Source organism: Drosophila eugracilis, unplaced genomic scaffold, assembly GCF_018153835.1.
Source record: "Drosophila eugracilis isolate 14026-0451.02 unplaced genomic scaffold, ASM1815383v1 contig_90, whole genome shotgun sequence".
NCBI lineage: Eukaryota > Metazoa > Arthropoda > Insecta > Diptera > Drosophilidae > Drosophila > Drosophila eugracilis.
The window spans coordinates 1,891,440-1,916,385 of NW_024573812.1; the positions used below are offsets into that span (position 1 = coordinate 1,891,440).

Sequence of the window (24,946 nt, forward strand, 5' to 3'; positions counted from 1 at the left end):
TAATTTTAAGCTCCATAAAAAGTCAAAAGCGCGATAGTATTTTTAAAGCACAATCACTTAATATAACGATACTATCGTTGGTGATTAGCCCAGCTCTACTCTTCTCGGCCTCTGCTTTTAGCTTGTTTTCTTGCAAGCGCGAAAATGTGAATTTCGCAATTCATTTAAATTGTCAAATACCGAGCTCGAAAAGGAGCAAACTTATTAACAAATAGAAGGATCAAAGTTTGGCAGAAGGGTATAATCTGGGGATAATCTTGTGTAACGCGTGTCCCAGAAACTGCGCAGTAAAAATCAATAACTAAGTGGCACGCATCGATACATAAATGTAAACCGCCCCAAAGTAAAAAGGAAGATGTCCGACGAGGAGGAGGATTCCGTGTCCGAGGGCTTCTCGGCCAGCGAGGACGAGTGGAGGCCTAGCAAGGACGCCAAGGGAGGCGAGTCCTCCGACGACGATGACAGTGAGTTCGATGAGCTGCAGGCGGAGGGAGGTGCAGCGGGCTCCAGCGGACGATCCTCCGCGATTGCGGGAAAAAGAGGGTGAGTCAGAAATAGGAGCTTCTCCTTGGTAAAATCTGTCTTTATCCTGTCATTTTACCTCCATCCTAGCAGCGATCAGAAGCCGCCAAGTGGCATTAAGGGTTCATCCGTGAAGAAACGCAAGCCCACTGGCCAATCACTGCGCTCCAAGCTGTACAACAAGTATCGACCGCCTCCAAAAACCTTTCCCACTTCACCATCTCAACAGGAGAACTCACCCCGAGCTTCGGGTTCAAAAAACGCAAGAACGCCCAATGAAAGCGGTGTGCGGAATCAGCACGATCATGCTGATTCCAGCAGCGAATCCAGTGTGGAAGATTACTTGGTGAATCCCGCCGATCTCGATCTGCACTCTACCTTCTTTGCCGGCGGCCAGAAGGAGAAAGAGAAGTCGCCGGCGCCCCAATTCGATTGCAATGCGGGCATCACGAATCTCTCAGACTCTGGCTCCGGATCAGAGGACAACAACGATAGCAGTTTCGAAGATAAGGCAGGCAATGCCTTCGACTTTCGCGGTCTCCTGGAGAACGCGAACAGCTTGGAGCGCACTAAGGAAGCCTTGAGCAAGCGGAATGTTACGGCCACTCCGCCAGGTAGCAAGGCTGCCACCATGGATGTCAATGCGCTGCTTGCATTGGGCGAGAACCAGAACTACCAAAAAGTGGTGGTAGATGAAAGTGAGGGAAATCAGCGAAGAAAGGCGGGAGGAGTACCAGCAGCACCTCCAACGCTGGATGAACCATCGCGGCTGAGCAAGACCAAGTCGACGCGGATAAAGCGACATACTAAGACGCGGCCCGTGTCCACAGTGGTGGCCAATGCCGGCGACACCGATGATTCCGATTTTGAGGAAGTGGCAGGTAGGCGAAAATGCAAGTAGTTTGACGGCCAGGCTCCAGGAAGAGAATGGCATTGGCAGGAGGCAGTGGAGCATGCTTACCCAAGTTGGTTGTGGCGCTGGCATTTCTGGTATCTGATGAACAAAAAATAAGCTTCCAAATTGCTCTGTATGAGACTGTGTAGTTTTGTTTGTACTAAGTTTATTTTGTCGATGTGAAAATATAGAAATTACTAACCGACCTATACAGTTGCGGTCCAAATAAGCGCATGATTTAACATATTGTTATGATTATAAGAGAATATTTAGAAGTATTTAGCTAATTTACTTAAAAAAAAAAGCATTTTCTGTTAACATTTATATTAGACCAATTTAAATCTTAAAATTTACTTTATTTTCTGACAAAATATTAGATCGAATATGTAATGCTTTTATTTCGACCGCAACTGTATGCATGAATGTACATTTGGAAGAGCCGCGTCAAAAATAATGGCCATGAATCTACAATATACCTATTTACTGTAACATATTGTTAGTCGATTAGACTGAGAAACTAGCGTATGAGAGATTGCTGAGATTGCTTTATCCAGAAACTTGGCTTACTAACCTATTTATACCCGCACTAACCAGGCCATTAATCCCCAATTCAGGAGATGCCAAGCCAAAATCCAGATTCCTGCGGCATTTGTTACCCAAGTTGTCCGCGGAATAAAATGCAAATTATTAATATAGAAAGATTAAATGGGAAACCTATCAAAAAAGCTTGTTAAAATCAAAAGGAAGTTACTTTTTAAATGTCAAAGAAAAGAAAAGAAATCAAATCAAATCAACTGAACATTTTTAAACGTTTTTGCACTAGCTTAAGCTCAATCTGCGTGTTAAATGGATGATAAGTCAAAAGCATAAACTAAATGTTTACAAAGGTCTAAACGTGATTTAAATGTCTGCACATACACCGGAAAAAAATAATGTTTTTTATCAGCGATAACTTAACTCAGAAAATGCATTTATTTTAATTGTTTTTGTGAGTTTTCAATTTCTGTTTGCCACGCGAAACACGTCAAAAGTCCAAAAGACTCCAGTTAACCAAATCAAAAATGATGAAAAATACCAAGGAGAAGATTTTAAAAACGCGAAACCAGTAATATATATATTGAAATGAAAATAATAATTTTGAATAGCTAGTCAAATGGCGTAGTAACTATTTGTGTACTTACTTTATGGCAATTGCAAGTGTTTCACAGAAATTACCAAGTAGTTAATAAATTAGAACTGATGTTTAACGAATTTACTTTAGCGAAATTGTATTCACTTAACATAAACATCTGCATGCAGAGTATGACATCTAATTATTAATGATATACTCGAATAAACGATGCAATAAATCAAATAAAAGTCGTAATTTTAGCGCAACTTAGTGAATGTTGATTGTAATTAACTCAATAATTGAAATTTAAAATGCACTTTAAATGATATAAATAAATAAATGCAAATGTTGAAAGGAATCCATGCTCTCTGTCTGGGTGTTTTTAGCCAGCCTTTCCTGCCCGATCCTCTCGCATTCTCATCAGTGATGGGAGGCATTCAACTTATTTGTTACCAATTTATTTAAGTTACGATCTTTTGTTGGTTCAAAACATTTGAAATATTTATGATATATGATTGGCAATTCAATATAAAGACTTAGATACTTTAATAACCTAGTTTGTGGAAACTTTTCTATGGAAAATAAATTATATTCTTTAGAAAGTTACTTAGTTTATTTTACAATTTATCTAAATATATAGTTTTTGTGAAGAGATATAGAAACCAAAATCTTCCCATCACTGTTTATCAATCAGTTCAGTGTCACATCATCACCCCGATTCCAATTCCCTTTGCAGATGCTGATCTGGCCAGTGGCGAGGACGAGGATGGCGGCACGCCAAACATCTCTGGAGATCTTGAGATCCATGTGGGACTTCAGAACCTTCGACCCACCAAGGAGCAGAAGACCCAGCACGAACTAGAAATGGCTCTGAAGCGTCGCCTCAACCGGGACATCAAAGATCGCCAGCTCTTACTGCACAAAGTCAGCCTGATGTGCCAGATCGCACGCAGTTTGAAGTACAATCGCTTGCTGAGTGAATCAAATGAACTGATGCAGGCTGCCCTTAAACTACTGCCAAGCCGGAATGCCTATCCCACAGAACGCGGCGTTGAACTTAAGTATCTGCAGTCGTTTGTCACCTGGTTTAAAACGGCCATCAAGTTGCTGAATCCCAATTTATATTCCGAGCAATCGACGGCTAACAAGAAATCCATTGTGGATTCCTTGCTAGAACAGATCAAGCGCAAGGAAGCTCGCTGCAAGCAGGATATGATCTTCATATTCATTGTCCTTGCACGGGGAATGGGTATGCATTGTCGTTTGATCGTGAATCTCCAACCAATGCCACTTCGTCCAGCGGCCTGTGATTTGATTCCCATCAAACTTAAGCCAGATGAGAAGAACAAAAGCCAGACGATTGATTCCGAGATGGAGAGTGAGGAGGATGAGAAGCCCAAAAAACATAAGAAGGCAGCTAAGGCGGCAGATTCAAAGAAGGAAAATGGGAGCAGTAAGTCCACAGTATCCAAAGAGGCTGAAAAGAAAAGCAATGAGAAAACTGCAAAGAAAGAGAGTACCAAACCTGACAGTAAACCATCTTCCAGTACAAAGTCAACAAAAAAAGGTAAAGAAGCATCAAAATTAAGTAAAGCTCTGGAGGATAAAAATGAGGTAATAAGAAATAGTCTCTCCTCAAAACTAGTTGAAAAATCCAAACAACAGAAATCCACTAAGTCCAGCAAATCCGATACTTCGCTTGAAGTGAAACCAAGTTCCTCATCCAGTTCCAAACCCCTAAAAAAGGAAACCGAACCTCCAAAATCAAGTTCATCCAAAATGCAAGACAAAAAGGAGTTAAAGCCGAGTCTGTCCTCCAAATTGGTTGGAATAAAAAATCAACAAACATCTTTTAGTTCCAGTAAATCGGATACTTCTTTTGAGGAGAAACCAAGTACCTCCAAGGCCGCTCTTAATAGTTCCCCACCAGCGACCAAACCTAAGCCTCAATTGTCCCTGCTGAAAAGGGTAACCACTCAAAGTATTTCTGGAACGGCTGGTGACAGCAAGAAATCTAGGATAGCTCCTTTGGAAACCTTTTCGCCCGTCGCTGGTCGCACCCGTAGAGCCACCGTGAAACCTAAAATAGAGGAGAAACCACAACAGGTGATTGGATCACCAGTATTACCCAAACTGGTGATGTCCAAAGTGAAACAGCTAAACAAAAAGCACTGCGATACGGAGAACGCCAATCCGGCGGAGAATCATCCAAAAGAGCAACACAGCACCGGCGAAACTCGATCGAGAAGCAAATCTCCAAAAGTACTCATCTCTCCGTCTTTCCTTGGGACCAAATCCACTGCAGTCGATCCAGTTCCAGCACCGCCAAAGAATCATAAAAGTCCTGAAACCAAGGCTCGAATTTCTCCAAACTTTCTATCCGAAGCTGTGCCAAGTCGACAGTTACGAAACCGAGGACAAAAAGCCGGTAGCACACTTTCCATTCCGCAGTTGGATGGCAGCGATGATATTCCGCTGCCCAAGAAGCGCCCAAAACTGGAGAAGCTGAAAAATTCTCAGGATTCCGATGAGGTATTCGAGCCCGCTAGGCCGGTGAAAAAGGCCCCTGTACTACCCAAGTCAGTGCAAAATCTGCGGAAGGATCGACGAGTGATGTCCACAGATGATGAGGGCGGCTCAAGGGTTAAGCGTCGTTTGGATGCCTCTGATATGTGGGTGGAGGTATGGTCTGAGGTGGAAGAGCAATGGATTTGCATAGACATGTTCAAAGGAAAGCTGCACTGCGTGGACACCATAAGGGTGCGTATATATTCACATGTTCTTTTAGCCCTTTTCCAATATTAGTTTCTCGAATTCACAGAAAAATGCTTCGCCAGGTTTGGCCTATGTCTTTGCATTCCAATCCGATCAGAGTCTCAAGGATGTCACTGCCCGATACTGCACCAGCTGGTGCACCACGGTACGCAAGTCGCGTGTCGACAAAGCCTGGTTGGATGAAACCATTGCCCCTTATCTTGGCAGACGTACAATGCGCGATATAACGGAAGATGAACAGATGCGCCGTATCCATGCCAACAAACCCCTGCCAAAATCCATTTCTGAATTCAAGGACCATCCGCTGTACGCTTTGGAACGGCACTTGCTTAAGTTTCAGGGACTGTATCCCCCTGATGCGCCCACATTGGGCTTTATTCGCGGTGAAGCGGTTTACTCCAGGGATTGCGTGCACCTCTTGCACTCTCGGGAAATCTGGCTAAAGAGCGCTCGCGTTGTGAAACTTGGCGAGCAGCCTTACAAGGTGGTTAAGGCGCGTCCCAAGTGGGATAAGGTACGTCAAAATTTCACTAACCAATATTTATTTCGCATTCATGTTCTTATACCTTTTAGCTCACTCGCTCTGTCATCAAGGACCAGCCACTGGAGATTTTTGGCTACTGGCAGACGCAGGAGTACGAGCCGCCTACAGCAGAGAATGGAATTGTGCCGAGAAATGCCTACGGCAATGTGGAGCTTTTTAAGGCCTGCATGCTGCCCAAGAAGACAGTCCACCTGAGATGTAAGAAAAGAAATTAAATACCGATTCAGATTGATTAATAAGAATATTTTCATTATAGTGCCTGGCTTGATGCGCGTTTGTAAGAAGCTGAATATTGATTGCGCCAATGCGGTGGTTGGCTTCGATTTCCATCAGGGCGCCTGTCATCCCATGTACGATGGCTTCATTGTCTGTGAAGAGTTTGGGGAAGTGGTGACTGCTGCCTGGGAGGAGGATCAGCAGGTACAGGCCCGGAAAGAACAGGAGAAGTACGAGGCAAGAGTGTATGGAAACTGGAAGAAGTTGATCAAAGGTCTTCTTATACGCGAGCGGCTTAAGAAGAAATACAACTTTTGAATTTTTGGTCCACCGATTATGTTGTTTGTAGCATTGTTTCGTTTGAAATGATTTTGATTATTTTTTTGTGCTTGAAACTTATTTTGATTCCAATAAATTGTGCATTGCATTTACTTCGAATTTGTTTATTAATCGATTGTTTAAAAGTTGGTTTTTGTAACTTTACATAGCATAGTCGTTAACTCTTACCATTTGGTTTCAATTATAATTTACAAAATTACTTTGTTTTCCGATTAAGTTTGGAGATTAATAAGATACAGAACGTTTAGAGATAATAAGATCATAGTTAAATGGGTTACAGATCCGTCAATTTAATTGCATAAATTAATATTTAACCGCCTTTTTAAGTCTAAAATAAAATCTTTACAAGAGCATGGAATGCTTTAGCAGACTAGTGAAATAAAGCGATTTTAAACCAAACACACACGTATGATCATTTGGTGAAGAGCTGCACATACAGATAAGTAGGAATAAATATATAAATAAAATCTTAATTTAAAATAAGAAAGTACAAAATCCGTTTACGTACAAAAAAGAAGACTTTGGTTTTACAATTGCTGTTCACCTTGAGCGATTCTACTCCTAGTAACTGTCACTTGGACCTTTGAGTTTTTGGATACATCAAGTGAAACTTTCTTTAAATTCTTGAGGTTTAAATATTAAAATGAAAGATTTTTTTTAGTTATATAAGAGAATTCCAAATATATAAATTTGGAAACAAGGTATGTGATAAGTTAAAGCTTCCATTTAATGCAAGAACGAAAACGTGTCATGGAAATCCAGCGGGGAACAAATACTCAGAAGGTTGGCTTACTTAAGTGATAGTCAAAATTTTGGGAATACTATGGTTTCACCGAAACTGGTAGAACTGTAATCACTCTACGCCGGCATGGAGGCGGTCAAGTTGGCGCCTGTGGATGCATTGGGAACAGAGCCACTGGGTGATCTCTGGCGCTGCGGGCTGCTCTGAGCCTTGAGGTACTCCACGAACATGCGCCTCGCCTGATTGAGCACCCGAGTGACATCGTGTTTTCTCACCATTTTATCAAAGTGCATTGCAATCTCGTTATAGTCCATTCCCGCCTTCATGATCGTGTTTCGATGCTGCAGCAGCAGAGTCAAGCAGAGAAACATCAGGAAAGCGTTGCCTCCACCAAATTCCGATGGCGGCGGAAGTGCAGCTGCCGTGGCGTTCAGTGCGCTAACACCATTAAGATGTGTTGAACGCTGTGGGGATCGAGCGTAGGCGCTTTCATCATCGGCATTTGTGGCGATTTCCACCAAAGGCGATACCTCCACCAGACTGGGCTCCGTGGAAATGGGCAGAATGACCTCCGGTAAACTGCTGCTGTTGCGCATCCCTAGTGGATTGTGTCCATCCAGAAGAAGCTGACTTTCGTCGATGAATGGATTAAAGGCGTGCGACTCGTTTTGCTGGACGCTATTGCTCTTGGCTGCCAGTCGCTGTCGACGTCGCATATGTAGCTCACTGACATCAGGACATGTAATGATCTCGTTCTCCTTTAGATCCTCCACTAAGTCAAGTGCGTCCTTGTCCAGCTTCTCGTACTCTATGTCATCCCGTTTTTCGCTCTCCGTAAAGGGCAGCCCGAATACCTGACGATCCAAATTCTCGGCCTCCAAGCGTAGTTCACGAGTTATGGCCGTCGTCATGGGATAGTACTCTTGGTCGGGATCCTGATCTTGATCCGGTGTGTTTGAATCGTCTGGTTCGCATGTGCGATTGCTCTCCAAATCCAATTGCAGATTGTAGCTGCTCAGTTCCTGCGCCTGCTGAATGGCCGTTGCAGCTGTGGATGCGCTCCAGCTGGTCTCCGGCAATGAGGAGGAATCGGATTCGTCTAGGGAGCTTCCCAGTCCGCTCTTCGTTAGCTGAACCAAAGGCTTAGTTACCGAAGTCGGAGCTGTAGGCTGTTGTGGCTGAGTGGCAAAACGATCGGATATACGATTCTTATTTATAGTTGCAAAATTTAGGAATTCATTGAAGTTCTTCACAAGCTTTGGCGGTATCTTTCGATCGCCATCGTCGCCTCCTTCACCATCAAAGGAGAGTCCAATGCGACTGGTTGCCGCCAGTTTTTCCTTGAGATCCTTAAAGTGACCACCACTGGTGCTACTCACTCGCTTCATACTTTCGCTCACTTGGCTGGCATTCGTGGCAAGCTGTTTGGCGATAATATTGCTCACGGTTAAGATATTCTTGTGCTGCAGCTTTGCGTTCCTCTCGCTGGTGTCCTCGTCCAGAATCGAAGAGGAAGAACTGCACAGAAAGGCTCGTCCTGGCGACACAGGTGTGGTTTCGTTTACTTTCTCAGGTGTTCTCTGGGCATCATCCTTAAAAGGATTGGTTTCCAGAAAACTTGGCGACTCCCTCTTATCAAATACATCATCATCTTCTGTTTCTTCCCCGGCAGACAAATCTTGCGCCAACTTGACATTCTTATTATCCATCGCTCCTTCGATCAGCGCAAGCATTTTAGACTCGTCAAGGCTCTGATGAACCTTGGCCGAAGTGCGTCTCTGTCGACGAGCAGCAGCGGTTGCATGACGGGACATATTATCGTCCAGACTGTGATTCAGCCGTTTTGTATTGTCCAGAGCATGGCCAGTAGTTCCCAACGATGAACTAAGAGAGCTTAGAGAGGCTGAGGAACTCTGGCGGCGCAAAGCACATACCTTGGTATATGGATTTTCGCGCGGCTTGGTTAGCAGATAGGATGGACTTGTCGGCGTGGCGCTGTAAGAGCTAGAGAAAGTGCTGGCGCTATTGGGTATGGAGCTTTCCGTAATTGGTACAAATTCCTGCAAGAGAATAAGTAATATTCATAAGTACTGTTCTAGTGACCTTCGGCTCTGACACTAACCTTTTCAAAAAGTGGAAGCTCCTTCTCGCCATCGCTCCGATATCGAAGTGAACTCCACTGGACCTCCAGCATGCGCAGGGAATCCTCGAAAGGGAACTCTCGCTTTAACTCCAGCAGCAGCCAGCGGTAGCAGAAGAGTAGATCGTCTGCCTGTTGAGATTTGAGGTACTCCCAGAACTCCGGGTCGTAGAAGCTCAGTGCCTCCGTTAGATGGGCAAATTTCTGCGTCATCGCAATTCCGTCTAACATAAAGTTTCCGCGCACTCGTGCCATTATGGCACAAAAGCAGATGTAGGCCTGGGCCTCGTCATTCATGGTGACCAGTAGCGGGGATGCAATATCAGACATTCCCTGGCAATAAGACACCGTGGGATGGTTCAGTGCGTATGTGGTTAGGATATTGAAGAGCGCTGCTATATTCTGATTGTCGTCGCTGCCCGCATAAAATGGATGCAGGCGATCCGTGCGCAGCACGTCCTTCTTCACCATGCTTGTAACGTAGGCCAACTCGCCGGCCACACTGCCTCGCTTAACGGCCGCTTTCCAGGTGTCCCGCAGTCGGCAATACTGCTCAGACTTGCGACGCATGAACTCCATGCGCTGGTGGCCATCCAGAGCCAGACCATTAGCACCACCGGGATAAACATTAAGAAGATGCTTCCATACGACGCGTCGCAGGCTGGGATCGATGCCTCCCAGGAAGATGACCCTGTGCAGTTCATCTTTCCGTTGAATCTGGCCCAGCGCGTCCAGGAAGAGCCGGAATTCGCTGTCGCACATGGGCGGTCGTGGCGGCAGATTGGCCATGTGCTCCTCAGACAGGTTAAAGGCTTTCTGAACGATGGAAAAGGTTTTCTCCATCTGGTTCAAAATGGAGCTTCCCAGTTTGGTTTGCATATGCTGCACATACTTCTGGGAGACCCCTAAGGATTGCAGTGGTGACATAAGCTCACGTGCGGGGGTTGGAGCGGAAGGAGTGGCAGGAGCAGGTGCTCCTGCGGATGATCTTCCTGGAGAGGCTTCCGTCTCGCATTCCCTAACCACCGTAAAAGGTTTGACATCAATCTGCAGGATGAGGCACGGCTCAGATGCCGTCTGAATGGATATGTTGTGAATCCGAAGGAAGGCGGCATCCAGATCCCAATCGGATCGTACTGCCAGGTAGATCTCGTTACCCGCCGGGTCGAAGGCCTTGTACTTGATGGAGAAGTCCGACTTGACGTCAAAGGCCTTGGCCAGCAGAGAATAGAGAACCTCCAACGTCGTGATCTGCGGATCCACGGAAAACTTTCTCCATTCTGGCCGTGCAGTTGGCTCGCATTTCTGTGAGGGATTAGGAATAGTGTTTTAAGTGTTACAAATTAAGCAGCCCCTTTGTTGTCTAGCCATTTGGCCTCCTTTCACTTGCCTTCACTTTCACCCGCACCGCCTCCCGGGGACAAATTCCAGCCATGTTTTCCGAGTCTGACCTGGGCGACGACTAACTCAGTTCCATTATTTTTATTGTGCGATGTCAGTGTCGTAAGTATTGCCCAAATATAAAATAAAACAATACAGTTGAAAGGAGCTGAAATCAATCGAGTTAATTGATATCGATACCGATATCAATAGGTAGGTGCCAGTGGGACCGGGCTGGGGTAAAGTAAACATACAGGGTCACGTCTAGTGAGACAAACATTAAATTTAAATTAATTAATGACAGATATTCATTTATATAAAAGAAATTATATTCATATAACGTATAATTTTTTAGAACGCCTAGAGATATTTGAAAAAACTATATTCTTATTGTTCCTCTTTTATGATAAACCAAAACATTAATTTTACTATAACTTCAGTGACATTTGCTCTATAAATCATAAACTGTTTTTGTTTATGACAGGTTTTTTTTTTTAACATGTATATTGATTAAATTTAACGTAATTATTTTCTTATCACATTTAAAAGAAATCACAGTATGCAACACCCCTGTTACTGCCGTCCAACTGTTAAGTGTTCTATTTTTTGGTATTTTGCCAAGCGCTTTGGCATTTTTAACACATTGCCCAAAATGCCCTCGAATAATAATCTACTCTACGCCGACGGTCACATTGCTTCGTGTATGTGTATATAAATACAAGAAGATTAGTGCAAAATTGTTGTTGTTAGTTATAGTTTTTTAGCCACTGTGTGCTAGCAAATGCATTTTATGCCTGGCCCGCGCACTTTGGCAATACATGTTAACCGATTTTAGGCCGGCGTGGATCGAATTGGGCTGGAAAGCGGTGCGTAACGGCGGTCGTCAGGAAACTTGGGTGTGTATATGTGTGTTACGGGCGTGTTTGTGACGTAGGCAAGCGAGAGAGTGAGCGAAATTCCGTAGAATCAAAAACCATCCGATATAGTTTGTCTGCCATCTAAAGCCGGCTTAGTGGATCGAGAAGGCGGGGTGGTACTGTGCGGTGTCGGGGGGATTGGCTCATCCACCCACCCATTCAGTGGAGCCAGCGATAAGTCCACAATTGAGATAACTCTGCCTTAATTTACGAGACACTATAGTGTGTTTATCTGTCCAATTGTACTTCCTATATGTATGTGTGTGTGCGAGTGTGCTGGAAGCTCTTCACTGATAAATTTCTGCCTCTTTCTTTTTTTATACTTCTCGCTTTATAGCGATGAGCTGACAATGTAAGTGAAATTATTATGCAAAATAATGCTCTTAACTTCCGCCGCCGATTGAGCTCTATATGGCCACCAAATTGCCTGTGCTCATATAGATATCACTCTGTGTTCTCTATGTACATATATGTATATATATGTACCATATATCACTTACGCGCCTTCTCGCGTCGTCGTTCTTATATCATAAATTGATATGTTAACTGCCAAGTATAGCAAACTATATTACAATGGCCGTATTATTATATCTGGAAATTCACTGACCCTGCCCTGAATCTCGCCCAATCAGTTTATCGATATGTATGCTCAGTTGGAAAGCCCTTGTCAACGCAACTTCCATTTTTCAGATTGGCTAAGGTTTAATGGATGACACATCAGCACCATGGGAAAGCTACTATCAAAAATTTTCGGCAACAAAGAAATGCGAATTCTTATGCTTGGACTGGACGCGGCTGGGAAAACAAGTAAGCATGTGAAAAAAGGAGTTTCGAATTCGAGTTTAGATTTATTTTGTACTCAAATATCAGAAATATAGCATCGATAAAACAGAAATTCAGCTTGTAAGCCGATAAATTGTTTATCTTGTTTAATTATCCATAACAAAAACTTTATGAAAGTTAAATCAGTAAAAATATTTAAAATATTTACAAATTTAAGAAGAAATTTATAGTTTATAGTTTAGAAATCTCAATTTTTCGATCAAGGAGGTTTTGGAGGATTGATAAAGCTTTATTACATTGATTCTATAGAATAATAACATAACATTTTACTTTTTAAAAGTCCAAAACTGAATTTGAGACATCCCTAAACCGTGTGGACTTATTAACTGATCTTGTTTTTAAATATTCCCAGCGATTCTGTACAAACTGAAACTCGGGCAATCAGTAACAACGATACCCACTGTGGGTTTTAATGTGGAAACCGTCACGTACAAGAATGTCAAGTTCAATGTGTGGGACGTCGGAGGGCAGGATAAGATTCGACCGCTCTGGCGACACTATTATACAGGAACGCAGGGTCTGATTTTCGTGGTGGACTGTGCGGATCGGGATCGGATAGATGAGGCGCGCACGGAGTTGCATAGGATAATTAACGATAGAGAGATGCGAGACGCCATCATACTGATATTTGCTAACAAACAGGATCTTCCTGATGGTAACTAAACTCATTTTAGCAAAGCTTTCACATTGCTAATTTATATTTTATTGATATCTTCCAGCAATGAAACCCCATGAAATCCAGGAAAAACTAGGTTTAACTAGAATAAGAGATCGCAATTGGTATGTTCAACCATCATGTGCCACATCCGGCGATGGCCTGTCCGAGGGCCTCATTTGGTTAACGTCGAACCATAAGTTATGAGAATCGTAATCGAGCATTTTCTTATATGTATGTATATGGCATGTATTATTCGAAGCGAAGCAAAAGCAAAAAAAAAAAAATATTCTATTTTATTTATACAAAGAAAACCAACCGCAAGCGCATAGTAAAAGCCCAATTCGTAAGAACGAACGAACGTACATAAATTGCAAATGTTGAATATGGTATATAGAAGTCAGATATATATAGTGATTATATATATATACTCTCAATTAACCAACCAATATTCTCACTAGTAAAAATACACATACCTACAAAATAAACGAAGCATCAACAATATAAGCAGCAGCCGGTAAATATCCGTAAAGTAAATTATGCGTAATGAAGCACAGAGACATAAAAAGCAAAAAACATCAACGGAGATTAGCGTTTAAGTAAGTTTTTCTTGTAAATTATATTGATGAGACACGTAAGCAATAAGTTGAAAGCTTGTTTATTGCAACTGTTACTATATTTGACTTGAGCAAGGGTGTAGCGAGTCTTAAATAAATTGTAAATAAATATTCAAATTAAAGCCCATATACAACAACAAACGAAATAAAAGAAAACACCGAACAAACAATTGAACAAACCTATAGATTGCTATTTAGATTAAAACTGAGTCTTCAAAATATAATGAAATAGTAACTGTGCCTTCCTCAATGTCTGTCTATATGGTCCCTCATTTCTCGCATACTTTCCCAATCCCTACAGCTACTGTTCTTTATGGGACAAGATCCCTGGATTTACGACTAAGACATCCTGACTTCAGTGTCAAATGCATTTGGTTTGTATTGTTCGCTAAATTCGCAAAGTAAACATGCCACATTCAGTGCCACAATTTAGAGGGTAAAATAACCTGGCCATACCTGAGTGTGATTTGTTAAACAGGGCGTGCAATAATCTACCTTTTTGAACCAACCCTCCATCGGCTGATAAAGAAAGTCTTTAACATTGACCTGAAACCTCGTTGTTTCATTGCTATATGAATACATTTTGTTCCTTTTCGGTGGGTGTAGAATAAAATTATAAAGTTAGAAATTTATCGCAGTTTATCTGACGCTTAAAAATGCTAGTATTCCGTTATTTGTACTATTATTTATAATTATTCATTCTTAAAGTGAACAATGTAAGTCAAAGGGAATATTTTAACCATCGTTTCTTCCTCGCTTATAGAGGTCCTCAAGTTCTTAAGTGTACTCTCAAAGTTTATATTTTCAGTCGATTGAACTAGTCACAACAAATGGTAAATAACTTTAAAAAGTAAACATTTTACAGGATTTGAGCGTTTCCAATATAAACAAGAGGAAACGCTATAGTCGAGTGACGCGACTTTAAGATACCCGTTACCGTTTTAAAAAATTTTAAAATATTATTTTGCTAGTGCAAATTCACGAGGCGCCACCTATTGTCAGAGGAAGTATGTTGAGTATGCTTATAGTGGCGTCACTTCCCATGTGAGGCCTTATAACCTTAATTTCTTCATAAATAGCGAAACAATGTTCCGATTTGAAAAATCTTTAGTAAATCGATAGATATTAACAGAAATAAGTTATACAAGGTCAAACAAAGGCATTCATACTAATATTATAGACGCCACAGTTTTCCGCGGTTTGTGGGCGTTAGAGTGGGCGTGGCCAAATGCAACTTCGTGGCAAGTTGCAGAGGCATCTCCTAAATATGTGTTTTTAAGCAAAATTGTGTAGCTCTTATAGTTTTTGAGATTTTTGCATTTTTGGTTTTTCGGGTTTTGTGGGCGTTATAGTGGGCGTGGCTTGTTTGGAAAAAAACAATTCGCATTGGGAGCATCATAGAAACCTACATGCTTAATCCGAACTTTTTATCTCTTATAGTTACCGAGATATCAGCTTTTCTAGAAAATCCGAAAACCGTCTTTTGAGCCTTGTGGGCGGATACGTGGGTGTGGCCGGATAGTAGTACCACTATAAGATGCGCTGCCATTTAAAGATTATACTTTTTGAATTTCAGCTTTCTAACTGCAATAGTTCCTGAGATTTCAGCAATTTTAGTTTTTTTCGATTTGTGGGCGTTAGAGTGGGCGTGTCAGGATGCTGTAATAAACTTGCGCTGTCCCGGGACCTCAAGAATCTTCATGCTTAATCTCAACTTTGTATCTGCTATAGTTCCTGAGATCTCAGCGTTCATACGGACGGACGGACGGACGGACGGACGGACAGACGGACATGGCTCAATCGACTTCGCTATTGATCCTGATCAAGAATATATATACTTTATAGGGTCGCAAAAGCTTCCTTCTATCTGTTACATACTTTTCAACGAATCTAGTATACCCTTTTACTCTACGAGTAACGGGTATAAATATGCAAAAAGACCCATAGGTGGACCGTAAGTCATGTCACAACGGTAAGTGAAAAGTTTTTGTGGTAATTTTGATCTTGTCTAAAAAGCTTTTCGTATTGCTGTAACTTAGATTTTGGGAAAACATTATACTTTTTTTTTAAGGATTTAATAATTTTAAAGCTTGTTTGAAATTTAAATTTAAAATATTTGTAAGTAGAAATATAAAATATATAATTATCAATTTATTTTGTATTTTTAACAGGCATTTCGTTAAAATTAGTAAGAAGGCCATGAATTTCCATTTTTACAGTTCGATTATTTTTCTATTAATTTACAATTGTTCTCATAATATAAGAAATGAAAACTAAGTTTAAAAACAAATTGTAAAACAACTAGGCCACTTTAAGTTAAATCACTAAAAAGGATTTATTGATTCATTTTTCATTATTAATTAAAAATTATTTGTGAATTGGGTTCATTGCCAAAATGACCAGGAAATCTTTGTGTGCCAAATATAACTGGTCCAAATGGTCCAAATGATCCACAACATAATCCGTATTGATTTATCCGAGAATCATAGCATATACTGGAATGAACTGTAGGCCTAGCCAAAACCGCGGCCAACAAGGCAAAAAGGACAATCTGAAAGGTAGAGCCAAGATAAGTTTCGGTTACTTTCCCTATGGCTTAGCTTACTACTCACCAGGAATTTCATGTTGATTTCAATATTCGAACTGAAGTCTGTCCAAAATTTTTGCTCTTTTATACCCGAGATGTGTATATATAATATATATATTACGACTATCTATTAAGCTTATCTATCACTAAATACTTAATAAAAATATGATTCACCCTAGTTCACAGTATAATTGGAAAAAAAAAACAACATTTGTGCGATATTTTGAATTGATAAGCTATATACGATTATATATAATTTTTATTGTCAGGGAAATTTCATTTATTTGAATCATATTGTTATTATTTATACATTTTAGTTTGGCCTAATAGTGATGCCTATATCTACGAAACCACCAAGTAGTTACATGGCAATAGAAATAGTAAAATAAAATATTTCAGTTTGTACCTCAATAACTATCAGTAGTTCTACACTGCTAAAAACATTTCATCATTATTGAAGCCTACATAATGTCTTATCTATGTCATCATAGTTATTATTACCAAAAATTGGAAAGATAATAATGTAAGTTGTGTGATCGTTAATTCCACAAACTTTATGGAAGAATATTACCCGTAAGAAAACAAAAGTTAATCAGTCCATAAATTACTCTTCGGAAATAAAAGTAGTATACTAAATAATAATTTAAGGCCAAAGTAAATATGCAGTGGAATAGTGTAGAAATATATGTGTTATTTATTTTTATGCATTTCAAGAATTTCAAAAATCTGGACCATATGCTCCGTTTCCGCCAAATCCTCTTTGACCACTATATCCTCCTGGGCCTCCTGGACCTCCTTGACCTTCTGGACCTCCAAATCCTGGCCCATTAAATTGGGGTCTAGCCAAGACAGTGGCCACCAGGGCAATCACTTCGCCATCTCACCAGAAATTTCATTTTTTAAACTTACTACTTACAACTTTTACTTATACGAGTATATCGAACAATGTAAATAGGGAAAATTAGAAACTTTGAATAACATATCACAAGTGAAAACCCCAAATTTTGATAGCAATAGAAAGAGTTCAATGTTTAAATGAAATAGAAAACAACATATATTTATATATTTTTAACTGATAAGCTATATGTTAATATTATTGAATGGAAAATTTTAATTTGATCAATCATATTTCTGTTATATATATATTTTAGTTTGGCCTACCCATGTTGTAGTTCTACACTGTTAAAAACATATTTCATCATTAATGAAGTCTACATTTTGCCCTATTTATGTCTTCCTAGTTATTATTGCCATAAATTCGAAAGGAAACAATGTAATTTGTATGATCATTAAATTCACAAACTATGAACGAATATTAGCCGTTAGAAAACAAAAGTTAATCAGCTAATAGTCCATAAATGACTTTTCTAAAATAAAAGTAGTATACTAAATAATAAATTAAGGCTGAAGTAAATAAGCAGTGGAATAGCGTAGAAATTTTTGTATTTTTTATTTTTATGCATTTTAGAAAACATTAACAATTTGGCGAAGTTAGTATCCGCGGTGGTGTCCATGGTGCCCATGGTGTTCACGGTGACCACCGAATCCTGGTCCTCCTTGGCCGGGTCCGCCAAATCCTCCTTGACCTGGTCCGCCAAATCCTCCTTGACCACCAAATCCTCCTTGACCTGGTCCGCCAAATCCTCCTTGACCACCGAATCCTCCTTGACCACCGAATCCTCCTTGTCCACCGAATCCTCCTTGACCGCCATATCCTCCTGGTCCTCCTTGACCTCCGAATCTTGACTGACCGAATTGGGGTCTAGCCAAGACAGTGGCCACCAGGGCAAGCAGAACAATCTGAATACCGAACAAATTTAACTTCCGGTTACTTTTTCTTATCACTTCGCCTACTTACCAGTAATTTCATGTTGATTTCAATTTTTAAACTGAAGTCGACCTGAAATCTGAGCTCTTTTTATACCCGAGATTTCAAGGTATTCGTTTTGGGATTTCGACTTTGAGTTACCTATTATTATTGTACAGGAATCCAGGTGCCTCTTACAGACATTCTGGTCTCGATGTATATATTTATATATATATATATCGGTATTTATATATGTACGTAAAATATATTACTTAAATGTTATTATTACTATTATATTACTAATATATCGAACAATGTATTTGGGAAAAATAAGAAACTTTAAATACATAACTCTTCTTGAAATACTATCACCCTGTAAAAAACCCGAAATTTTGATAACACCAGAAAGAGTTCAATGTTTATATGAAATGTGAAATAGAAAACAACATGTTAGACTTAGACGGAGGAAGCCCCTATTAGACAAATGTTTTTGTTTCGTTTTGGAACTAATTTGTACTTGATTTGTTATTTTTGAGTACACGTGCCATCTTTTGAATTGATAAGCTATGTATATTGTTCCCAATCCAATTCATAGGGTCTGGATTAATTTAAATTTTTACTTCATATTAAAACAGCTATTAGTTGTTCAGTTACTAAACTTAAACCTATCTGGTTCTTTTTAATTTCCCTGCTCGTAGTAAACAAAATCACATAATACTAATAACCCTTCTAACACTTCCTCTATTTAGTTTAATTTGGTTGATTTTTGGTTTTAAAACATGGAAACTCAATTTTAATTCCAAGAAGGTCAGCTGAATCAGAAAACTGATAAGGTTTCCACGGGGTCAACGGAAACCAAAGCACTCGGCACTAGATTATTGCCAATTTTTTTTTTCAGTCTGTTTCTAAGATAAAATCTTTCATTTTTTAGTTAAATGTCTCAAAATTTATATTAATGTAATTATTTATTTATGCAACTTTATTAAACATAACATTCTGTAACATATTCGTGCTTTTATTATGTACTAATCCAAAACGTGGGAAGGGTGTTGCTGAGGGTTGCTGGAGGTATCTGTGGGGTGTATCTGCTGTATTTTGGGAGGGTGTAAATGTGGTGTGTTTATCCTCCATAGCAATTCTTATATTCCTGAATTATTTCTAAATGCCATGGATGCCCCATAAATGCGACCAGCAATGCAAAAAGCTGAATCTGAAGCATGAATTTAGTCTTCAGGTCACTCCTACCATTTTAGGTTGAGCTACATTTTCCAACTGAAGATGTCCATAAAATTCGGCTCTTATTAAACCAAATGCGCAATTCAAATTATTGATAATTAAATAAGAACTTTGACCTTACTTTATACCAAATTATCTTTAGTCGAGACTTGCCAATCAGTCATCTGCACAGAAAATAATTCTTGAAATTGCCACAGCCAAAATGTTTCAACGTTTAGTTAGAAATCTTAAATCTTAGTATTTGCTTTGTGTGTGTTGGAATTTATGTTTAATTGCACTTTATTTTTGGAATTGTGGCCATTTGATCTACCTTTTATTTATTTAATTGAATCGAAAATAAGGTCAATATATATTTGAATACCATAACATGCTTCGAATTCAATGCTCATATTATGCACTACTGGGGTTTGTAGCTGGAGGATGCTTGGCTGCGGTGAGTGTGCGTTGACCATGGTCCCTTTTTCAATACACTTGGTCTTCCACTTCCAAGACAGCCCGGCTTATCCCGATTCCTACCGAAACGCCGTGGACTGGCCGAAACAGCGAGCAGCAATGCTAGAAGTAGAATCTAAAGGGCAAGTCAATTAGAGTCAAGGTAATTCCTTCCATTGGTCAACCTACCAGCAGTTTCGGGTGAAGCAACATTTTCCAAATGAAGTGAAAGGGATGAATTAATAAAACAACCTTTTCCGTTGAGTTCTGTATTAAAACTAAATTTTATTTTCTAAGTCCCTGCTTAGGAAACTAACATGAAATTCTTATTCTGGTCTTATCTGTGGCCTACGCAGAGGCCGCGTCTGCCTGGAAGAGTTATCATTTGACCCCCGCACAGGAACCTTTGGCGCAGTGTGAGAAGCATCTCAAGTGATTATCTTCGGTTTGGCTCAAGTGGCCTGCACTTACAGATTACAAGTGCTAGCACCGCTCCCCTGTAGGGTATACAATTACAGATCATAGTTTATGGCTCTAGATCGATTTACAACTGTCACATGACACGCACAGAGCTCATAAAGTATTATATTTTACATGAACATGAAGATTATTATAAAATTGCAATCATTTTATAACAAAAGTGCAATCTAAATTGTTGATAATTAAATCTGAACTCTGAACTAAATTCTGTTGTTTTTTAGTTTAGATCTGGCAATGAGTCATCTGCACAGAAAGGATGAAAAATGGTACAGCTAAAAGGTTTTTAATGTTTGGTTAGAAGTCTTAAAAATGGTAATGTAATAACAAATTGATTTTTATTTATTTCTTTAATATAATCAAATATAAGGTCAGTACCTATTTAATTTTATTACATGTTATAAGCAATGCTCTCTACTGGGGGTTCTAGCTGTTTGGTGCTGAGTTACGGTATCCTTTTTTTATAGAACCCATCTGGACTGCCCGAAACAGCGACTAGAAACCTAACAAGCAAAATCTTAAGGATAAATCAGGTAAATTATAGTCAAGGTTACCCCATCCATTGCTTAACTTACCAGAAGTTTAATGTTGAGCAAAATTTTTAATAATGAAGAAGAGGTATATTTATCTGAATTTTGAACTCTACCGTTGCTTAATAAGGAATGAGTCAGCCCAGAAAAAGTTTTCTTGGCAACGCTGCAGCTAAAATTTTTCAATAGATTTCATTGCTTATTATTATAATTTTTATTAAATTGCTTTAGATGCAGAATTTAAATTTCATTTATATAGAAAATGATAAATGTTTTCTGTTAATAGACGTCCTGGCTGTAAAAGAGTTTACGGCATACTTGTATTATATATATATTATATTACATTATAATCCTTCAACAAATATTCTCAAATTGAAAAAAAAATGTCAAAAATCCAAAAAATCTAGACACAGGGTGGCCCATGTAGCGTTTTCTTTTTGAACTATCGATAATATTGATTTTGACCTTTCGGATGTCATTGTCAATGTGTCAGATATTTAGTAGAAGGTTTGCGGTTTACGAAATGGTTAAGTTTACGCTCCATGAAAATTGGGAAATATTGAAATTTTTATAGCGATTTTAAAACGCAAATCTTCCTTATATAACTTGTAATATCAAACTGAAGGAATTCAGCTTGCAGTCACCATAAAACCTTTATATTAACTTTAGTGTTATATATTAAACTTCATTTTTAATAGACTGTTTGTTAACATCAAATGTCTTTATATGTATGCATACTCGTATATATAGAAGAGTAAATAACATCAAAAATACATGGAAAAGCTCTGAACTTAGTCCACTTAGCTTATCAGCCAACTATGAAACACACTAAACTTGAGTTCCAAAGCCAAAAATTTTATTTAATTTTTATAGGTTTGTTGACTTAGTTTGTGAATTCCCATTTATAGTTTTGACAATTTATTCTAAAAACCATAGTTTTTATATATACATTTTATATATATTGCTGAAATTTTATTGGTTTTTCTAACTTTTGTTTAGGCTGAGAAAAAAGTTAAGTTTAAATACAGTTTATGATTTATTTAGAAAGATATTATACATGCGAATTGGGAAAAGTTTTTTTTGTTTTTTATTACCCTTTTTATGTGATTTTATAAATAGACTGTTTAGTAGCGTCTATGATGGTGTTCATGATGATCATGATGTTCATGATGTTCGTGATCGTTGTGATAATGAGGATTAGGCAATTCACAACTAATGACCTCCCAGCGTTCTTCGGCGCCAAACTCCTGGTTCTGGTCGATCTGAGGTATTGGTCCTCCTTGTCCACCGCTATATCCTCCTTGTCCGCCACCGTATCCTCGTTGTCCGCCGCCGTATCCTCCTTGTCCCCCACCGTATCCTCCTTGTCCGCCACCGTATCCCCCTGGATACCTTTGGACCTCAGATCCGATCAGTCCAACCTGTCCTTTCTGGGGAACAGAAGCGCCATATCCACCTTGTCCACCGCCATACCCTCTCTGTCCGCCGGCATATCCTCCCTGAGTACCTTGGGCCCCGGATCCGATAAATCCTTCCTGATCTTTTTGGGCAATAGAAGCGCCATATCCTCCTTGTCCGCTGCCGTATTCAGCTTGAGCACCTGGACGTACGGATCCGCCATTTCCTACCTGTAACTTTTCGGGAAAGGATGCACCATACCCTCCTTGTCCACCGCCATATCCTCCTTGTCCCCCACCATATCCTCCTTGTGTACTTTGCAGGACTGAACCGGGCAGCGGTAACTTTTCGGGAACGGATGCGCCATATCCTTTTTGTGCGCCTCCATAACCTCCCTGTCCAATTTGCGAAACGGGTGCGCCATATCCGCCCAGACCGACCTGGGTACCGGGCCCGCCTAATCCTTTTTCAGCCAATGCTCCATCGTATCCAGGTCTAGCCAGAGAAGCACCCACCAAGGCGAAAGTCACCAACTAAAATGTGAAATATGTTAAAGATTGCAGATTAAAAAGGATTCCTTTTGTCCGTTTTTAAAGTACCCACCAAGATTTTCATGTTGATTTTTATTTTTAAACTGTAGTCGAAGCCAAAAAGCGGGCTTCTTTTATAGCCAAGCTGCTTAAAATTAGTCAGTATTAGGTTTCGACTTTGTGTTACCTGTTAGCAAGTTTTGATTTCCTGCATTTTTCCGTCAACATGCCCTTTTAAACAGAAAGTCGCTTTGAGTTTGAAGGTTTTTTTATCCTAGGAAATAATTTAATCTGCATAAATGAACCTTCCTTGTATATATTCCCATTCAAAAAGTGATTACCCTATGGAAAAACCCGAAATTTTGATAGCGCCAGAGGTCAATGCGTAGTTGAAAATAAAACAAAACACAAAATGTTTGTCGCAGATTAAAGAAACAAGCTTACATTCTATAAATATATTTGGCATGATTGCAAACTTTTTAGAAGACTTTAAATTCCATTTTATTTCTCAAGATTAAACTTTTTATTTTATTTATAAAAAAAAGAGTTAAGTTGTAAATAAAATAATAGTGGCATGGCATTCGTGGATTGGTAGTAGGTGGTTGAATTTATGGAAGATTAGTCAATCTTATATATTATATAATGTATGTCGGTGTGTTTTGTACAAATATATATATTTTCGATTGATAAGAAAAGTAAGTTAAGCATTCATTGAGCTGCCAAACAAAGCATATTTACTAATTCATATAAATAAAGACAACTATAACAGACAAATAAATATACAAATTTAGTATAAAGATATAATATCTTTGATGATAAAGTAAAATCTCAAATAAGGATACTACAATTATGCTTCAGCGGAACGTAAATCAAAGATACAAAGTGTCTGAATGTTGAATAAACGAGACAGTCCATGAATTTTGATTGATTAAATAAAGTGCACTGCACTTGATGAGGTTCGCCACCCAGAGTCGTTCTGTGGGTGGGATTTGTGGGCAGAGATTTGTAGGTGTGGGTGTATTCGTGTATGTATCCTGGCAATGCGAAATGTCGCCGTTCAAATGTCAAGAACCAACCCTGTCGCCTCTGTTTGTCTCTCTCGCACAGGGTCAGCTCTCTCGCTTGCACAGCTGGTTATCCTTGATGCATAGCTATTACAGGATAACGCCGCTATTTCACTCTCTCGGTCTCTCTGTCTTCTTCTCTCTTTAACTGCCTCTCTTTCTCGCTCCTCCCTCGACGTTATGGGCGTGGCCATGGCGGCAAAGCGCTTTGACTTTTGCATTTGTTCACTTTTGTCCCGAGCATAAACTTCTCTTGCTTTCCCATACAAAAGAGAAAGGGAGAGAGAGAGAGAGAGAGAGAAAGATTGAGATTGGATAAAGTAGCGGAGAAAGGAGCCAAGAACCGAAGGAGAGAGCGAGAGGAGGGGCTGTGGCTTGCCAGGATCCTGACTGTTGTATTCCGACATCTCATTTGTTACAAAGTTAATGTCGGCGCATTAAGCATGGCAAAAGCCCCACAACAAAATCGAGGAGCGTAACCGGGCCCCCAACACCAAGCCACCCATTTACCACCCATTTCTGCTGGCAACATTTATCGATTATTGGATTAGTGGACCAGGGAGCACCTTTCCTACTCTCTTTTCTAGAAGTCTTGAATAACGCTGCTTTTTGGTTAAATTTATAACATTATGATATTAAAAGAGTAAATAAAAAGATTTATAAGGATAGACCAAGACTAACAAAAACTGTAGGATGAAGTTCAGTTTTTAGAATTAAAATTCGTAATAAATACATTTAAAAATTCTTACAATGCTGAACTTTTACTGTGCTGTCTTTCTAAAGAAAATAAAAAATTCATTCATAAATTATCTTTGTATTTAAATAATAATTATGATTTATCATAGAAAGTTTTAATATAAAAAAGTTTATTAAAAAGTACAATGACAAGAACAAAGAATAAATCTAAGATAAAATGACTAAAAAATATTTGTGAAATTAATGTTAACTTATTTTTATAAACTAAGAAGATGTCTCCAAACATCTCTTGCTTTAGGATGTCTTTTTTTTATATATAAAAAAAACAGATTTAAATCTTTTTTTACCTTTTGTATCTTATTGTGGTTTTGTATCCCCTTAGCTTATATGTACTTTTAGTTCTACTTTATGCAGATACACATACACCCACAGAGCAACAAGAAAAAACAATTTTCTCTTCAATTCAATTACAGTTAACTGGAAGGTGGCAATT

At 39.4% G+C, this 24,946-nt stretch overlaps 5 protein-coding genes and 1 long non-coding RNA gene across 9 annotated transcripts; 2 read left to right on the plus strand and 4 right to left on the minus strand.

Annotated features, from left to right (window-relative positions):
- Positions 1 to 75: 75 nt before the first annotated feature.
- On the plus strand, positions 76 to 6,494 carry LOC108112825 (DNA repair protein complementing XP-C cells homolog). 2 transcript variants are annotated; one of them, XM_017223128.1, is made up of 6 exons: positions 76 to 543; positions 613 to 1,403; positions 3,265 to 5,288; positions 5,350 to 5,817; positions 5,877 to 6,045; positions 6,104 to 6,494. In XM_017223128.1, the coding sequence occupies exons 1-6, from the start codon at positions 356 to 358 to the stop codon at positions 6,379 to 6,381; spliced, it is 3,918 nt and encodes a 1,305-aa protein (XP_017078617.1). In that variant the 5' UTR covers positions 76 to 355; the 3' UTR covers positions 6,382 to 6,494. The 2 variants fall into 2 exon arrangements, with proteins under 2 accessions (XP_017078617.1, XP_017078618.1); XM_017223129.2 differs by having other exon boundaries at positions 616 to 1,403.
- On the minus strand, positions 6,491 to 10,876 carry LOC108112826. Its single transcript, XM_017223130.1, has 3 exons — positions 10,675 to 10,876; positions 9,267 to 10,589; positions 6,491 to 9,204 (listed from the first exon to the last, which is right to left on the minus strand). Exons 1-3 carry the CDS (start codon positions 10,717 to 10,719, stop codon positions 7,261 to 7,263), a joined length of 3,312 nt encoding a protein of 1,103 aa, XP_017078619.1. The 5' UTR covers positions 10,720 to 10,876; the 3' UTR covers positions 6,491 to 7,260.
- A 442-nt stretch (positions 10,877 to 11,318) lies between these two features.
- On the plus strand, positions 11,319 to 13,946 carry LOC108113144 (ADP-ribosylation factor 6). 3 transcript variants are annotated; one of them, XM_017223654.2, is made up of 5 exons: positions 11,319 to 11,560; positions 12,272 to 12,388; positions 12,777 to 13,079; positions 13,144 to 13,313; positions 13,390 to 13,946. In XM_017223654.2, the coding sequence occupies exons 2-4, from the start codon at positions 12,307 to 12,309 to the stop codon at positions 13,284 to 13,286; spliced, it is 528 nt and encodes a 175-aa protein (XP_017079143.1). In that variant the 5' UTR covers positions 11,319 to 11,560; positions 12,272 to 12,306; the 3' UTR covers positions 13,287 to 13,313; positions 13,390 to 13,946. The 3 variants fall into 3 exon arrangements, with proteins under 3 accessions (XP_017079143.1, XP_017079142.1, XP_017079141.1); XM_017223653.2 differs by having other exon boundaries at positions 11,319 to 11,530; positions 13,144 to 13,946; XM_017223652.2 differs by lacking the exon at positions 11,319 to 11,560 and adding an exon at positions 11,825 to 11,933 and having other exon boundaries at positions 13,144 to 13,946.
- Positions 13,947 to 16,006: 2,060 nt separating this feature from the next.
- Positions 16,007 to 16,747, minus strand: LOC108113147. Its single transcript, XR_001772699.2, has 2 exons — positions 16,309 to 16,747; positions 16,007 to 16,247 (listed from the first exon to the last, which is right to left on the minus strand). It is a non-coding gene; the product is annotated as an uncharacterized LOC108113147 (long non-coding RNA).
- A 962-nt stretch (positions 16,748 to 17,709) lies between these two features.
- Positions 17,710 to 18,174, minus strand: LOC108113146 (protein spalt-accessory). Its single transcript, XM_017223655.1, has 2 exons — positions 18,142 to 18,174; positions 17,710 to 18,083 (listed from the first exon to the last, which is right to left on the minus strand). The coding sequence occupies exons 1-2, from the start codon at positions 18,151 to 18,153 to the stop codon at positions 17,775 to 17,777; spliced, it is 321 nt and encodes a 106-aa protein (XP_017079144.1). The 5' UTR covers positions 18,154 to 18,174; the 3' UTR covers positions 17,710 to 17,774.
- A 3,655-nt stretch (positions 18,175 to 21,829) lies between these two features.
- LOC108112368 (glycine-rich protein DOT1) lies at positions 21,830 to 22,789 on the minus strand. The gene is made up of 2 exons (XM_017222197.2): positions 22,767 to 22,789; positions 21,830 to 22,696 (listed from the first exon to the last, which is right to left on the minus strand). Exons 1-2 carry the CDS (start codon positions 22,776 to 22,778, stop codon positions 21,890 to 21,892), a joined length of 819 nt encoding a protein of 272 aa, XP_017077686.2. The 5' UTR covers positions 22,779 to 22,789; the 3' UTR covers positions 21,830 to 21,889.
- Between the last annotated feature and the right edge of the window lie 2,157 nt (positions 22,790 to 24,946).

What these genes read in the sequence shown, in the direction of transcription:
- LOC108112825 (XM_017223128.1), top strand. Translation starts at nt 356, where the DNA reads ATGTCCGACGAGGAGGAGGATTCCGTGTCCGAGGGCTTCTCGGCCAGC. An exon ending in ACTGCGTGGACACCATAAGG is followed by an intron (nt 5,289 to 5,349) that starts GTGCGTATATAT and finishes TCGAATTCACAG; the next exon opens with AAAAATGCTTCGCCAGGTTT. An exon ending in CGCGTCCCAAGTGGGATAAG is followed by an intron (nt 5,818 to 5,876) that starts GTACGTCAAAAT and finishes TATACCTTTTAG; the next exon opens with CTCACTCGCTCTGTCATCAA.
- LOC108112826 (XM_017223130.1), bottom strand. Translation starts at nt 10,719, where the DNA reads ATGGCTGGAATTTGTCCCCGGGAGGCGGTGCGGGTGAAAGTGAAG. An exon ending in CGGTGCGGGTGAAAGTGAAG is followed by an intron (nt 10,590 to 10,674) that starts GCAAGTGAAAGG and finishes AATCCCTCACAG; the next exon opens with AAATGCGAGCCAACTGCACG. An exon ending in AGCTTCCACTTTTTGAAAAG is followed by an intron (nt 9,205 to 9,266) that starts GTTAGTGTCAGA and finishes ATTCTCTTGCAG; the next exon opens with GAATTTGTACCAATTACGGA.
- LOC108113144 (XM_017223654.2), top strand. Translation starts at nt 12,307, where the DNA reads ATGGGAAAGCTACTATCAAAAATTTTCGGCAACAAAGAAATGCGAATT. An exon ending in GGACGCGGCTGGGAAAACAA is followed by an intron (nt 12,389 to 12,776) that starts GTAAGCATGTGA and finishes AAATATTCCCAG; the next exon opens with CGATTCTGTACAAACTGAAA. An exon ending in CAAACAGGATCTTCCTGATG is followed by an intron (nt 13,080 to 13,143) that starts GTAACTAAACTC and finishes GATATCTTCCAG; the next exon opens with CAATGAAACCCCATGAAATC.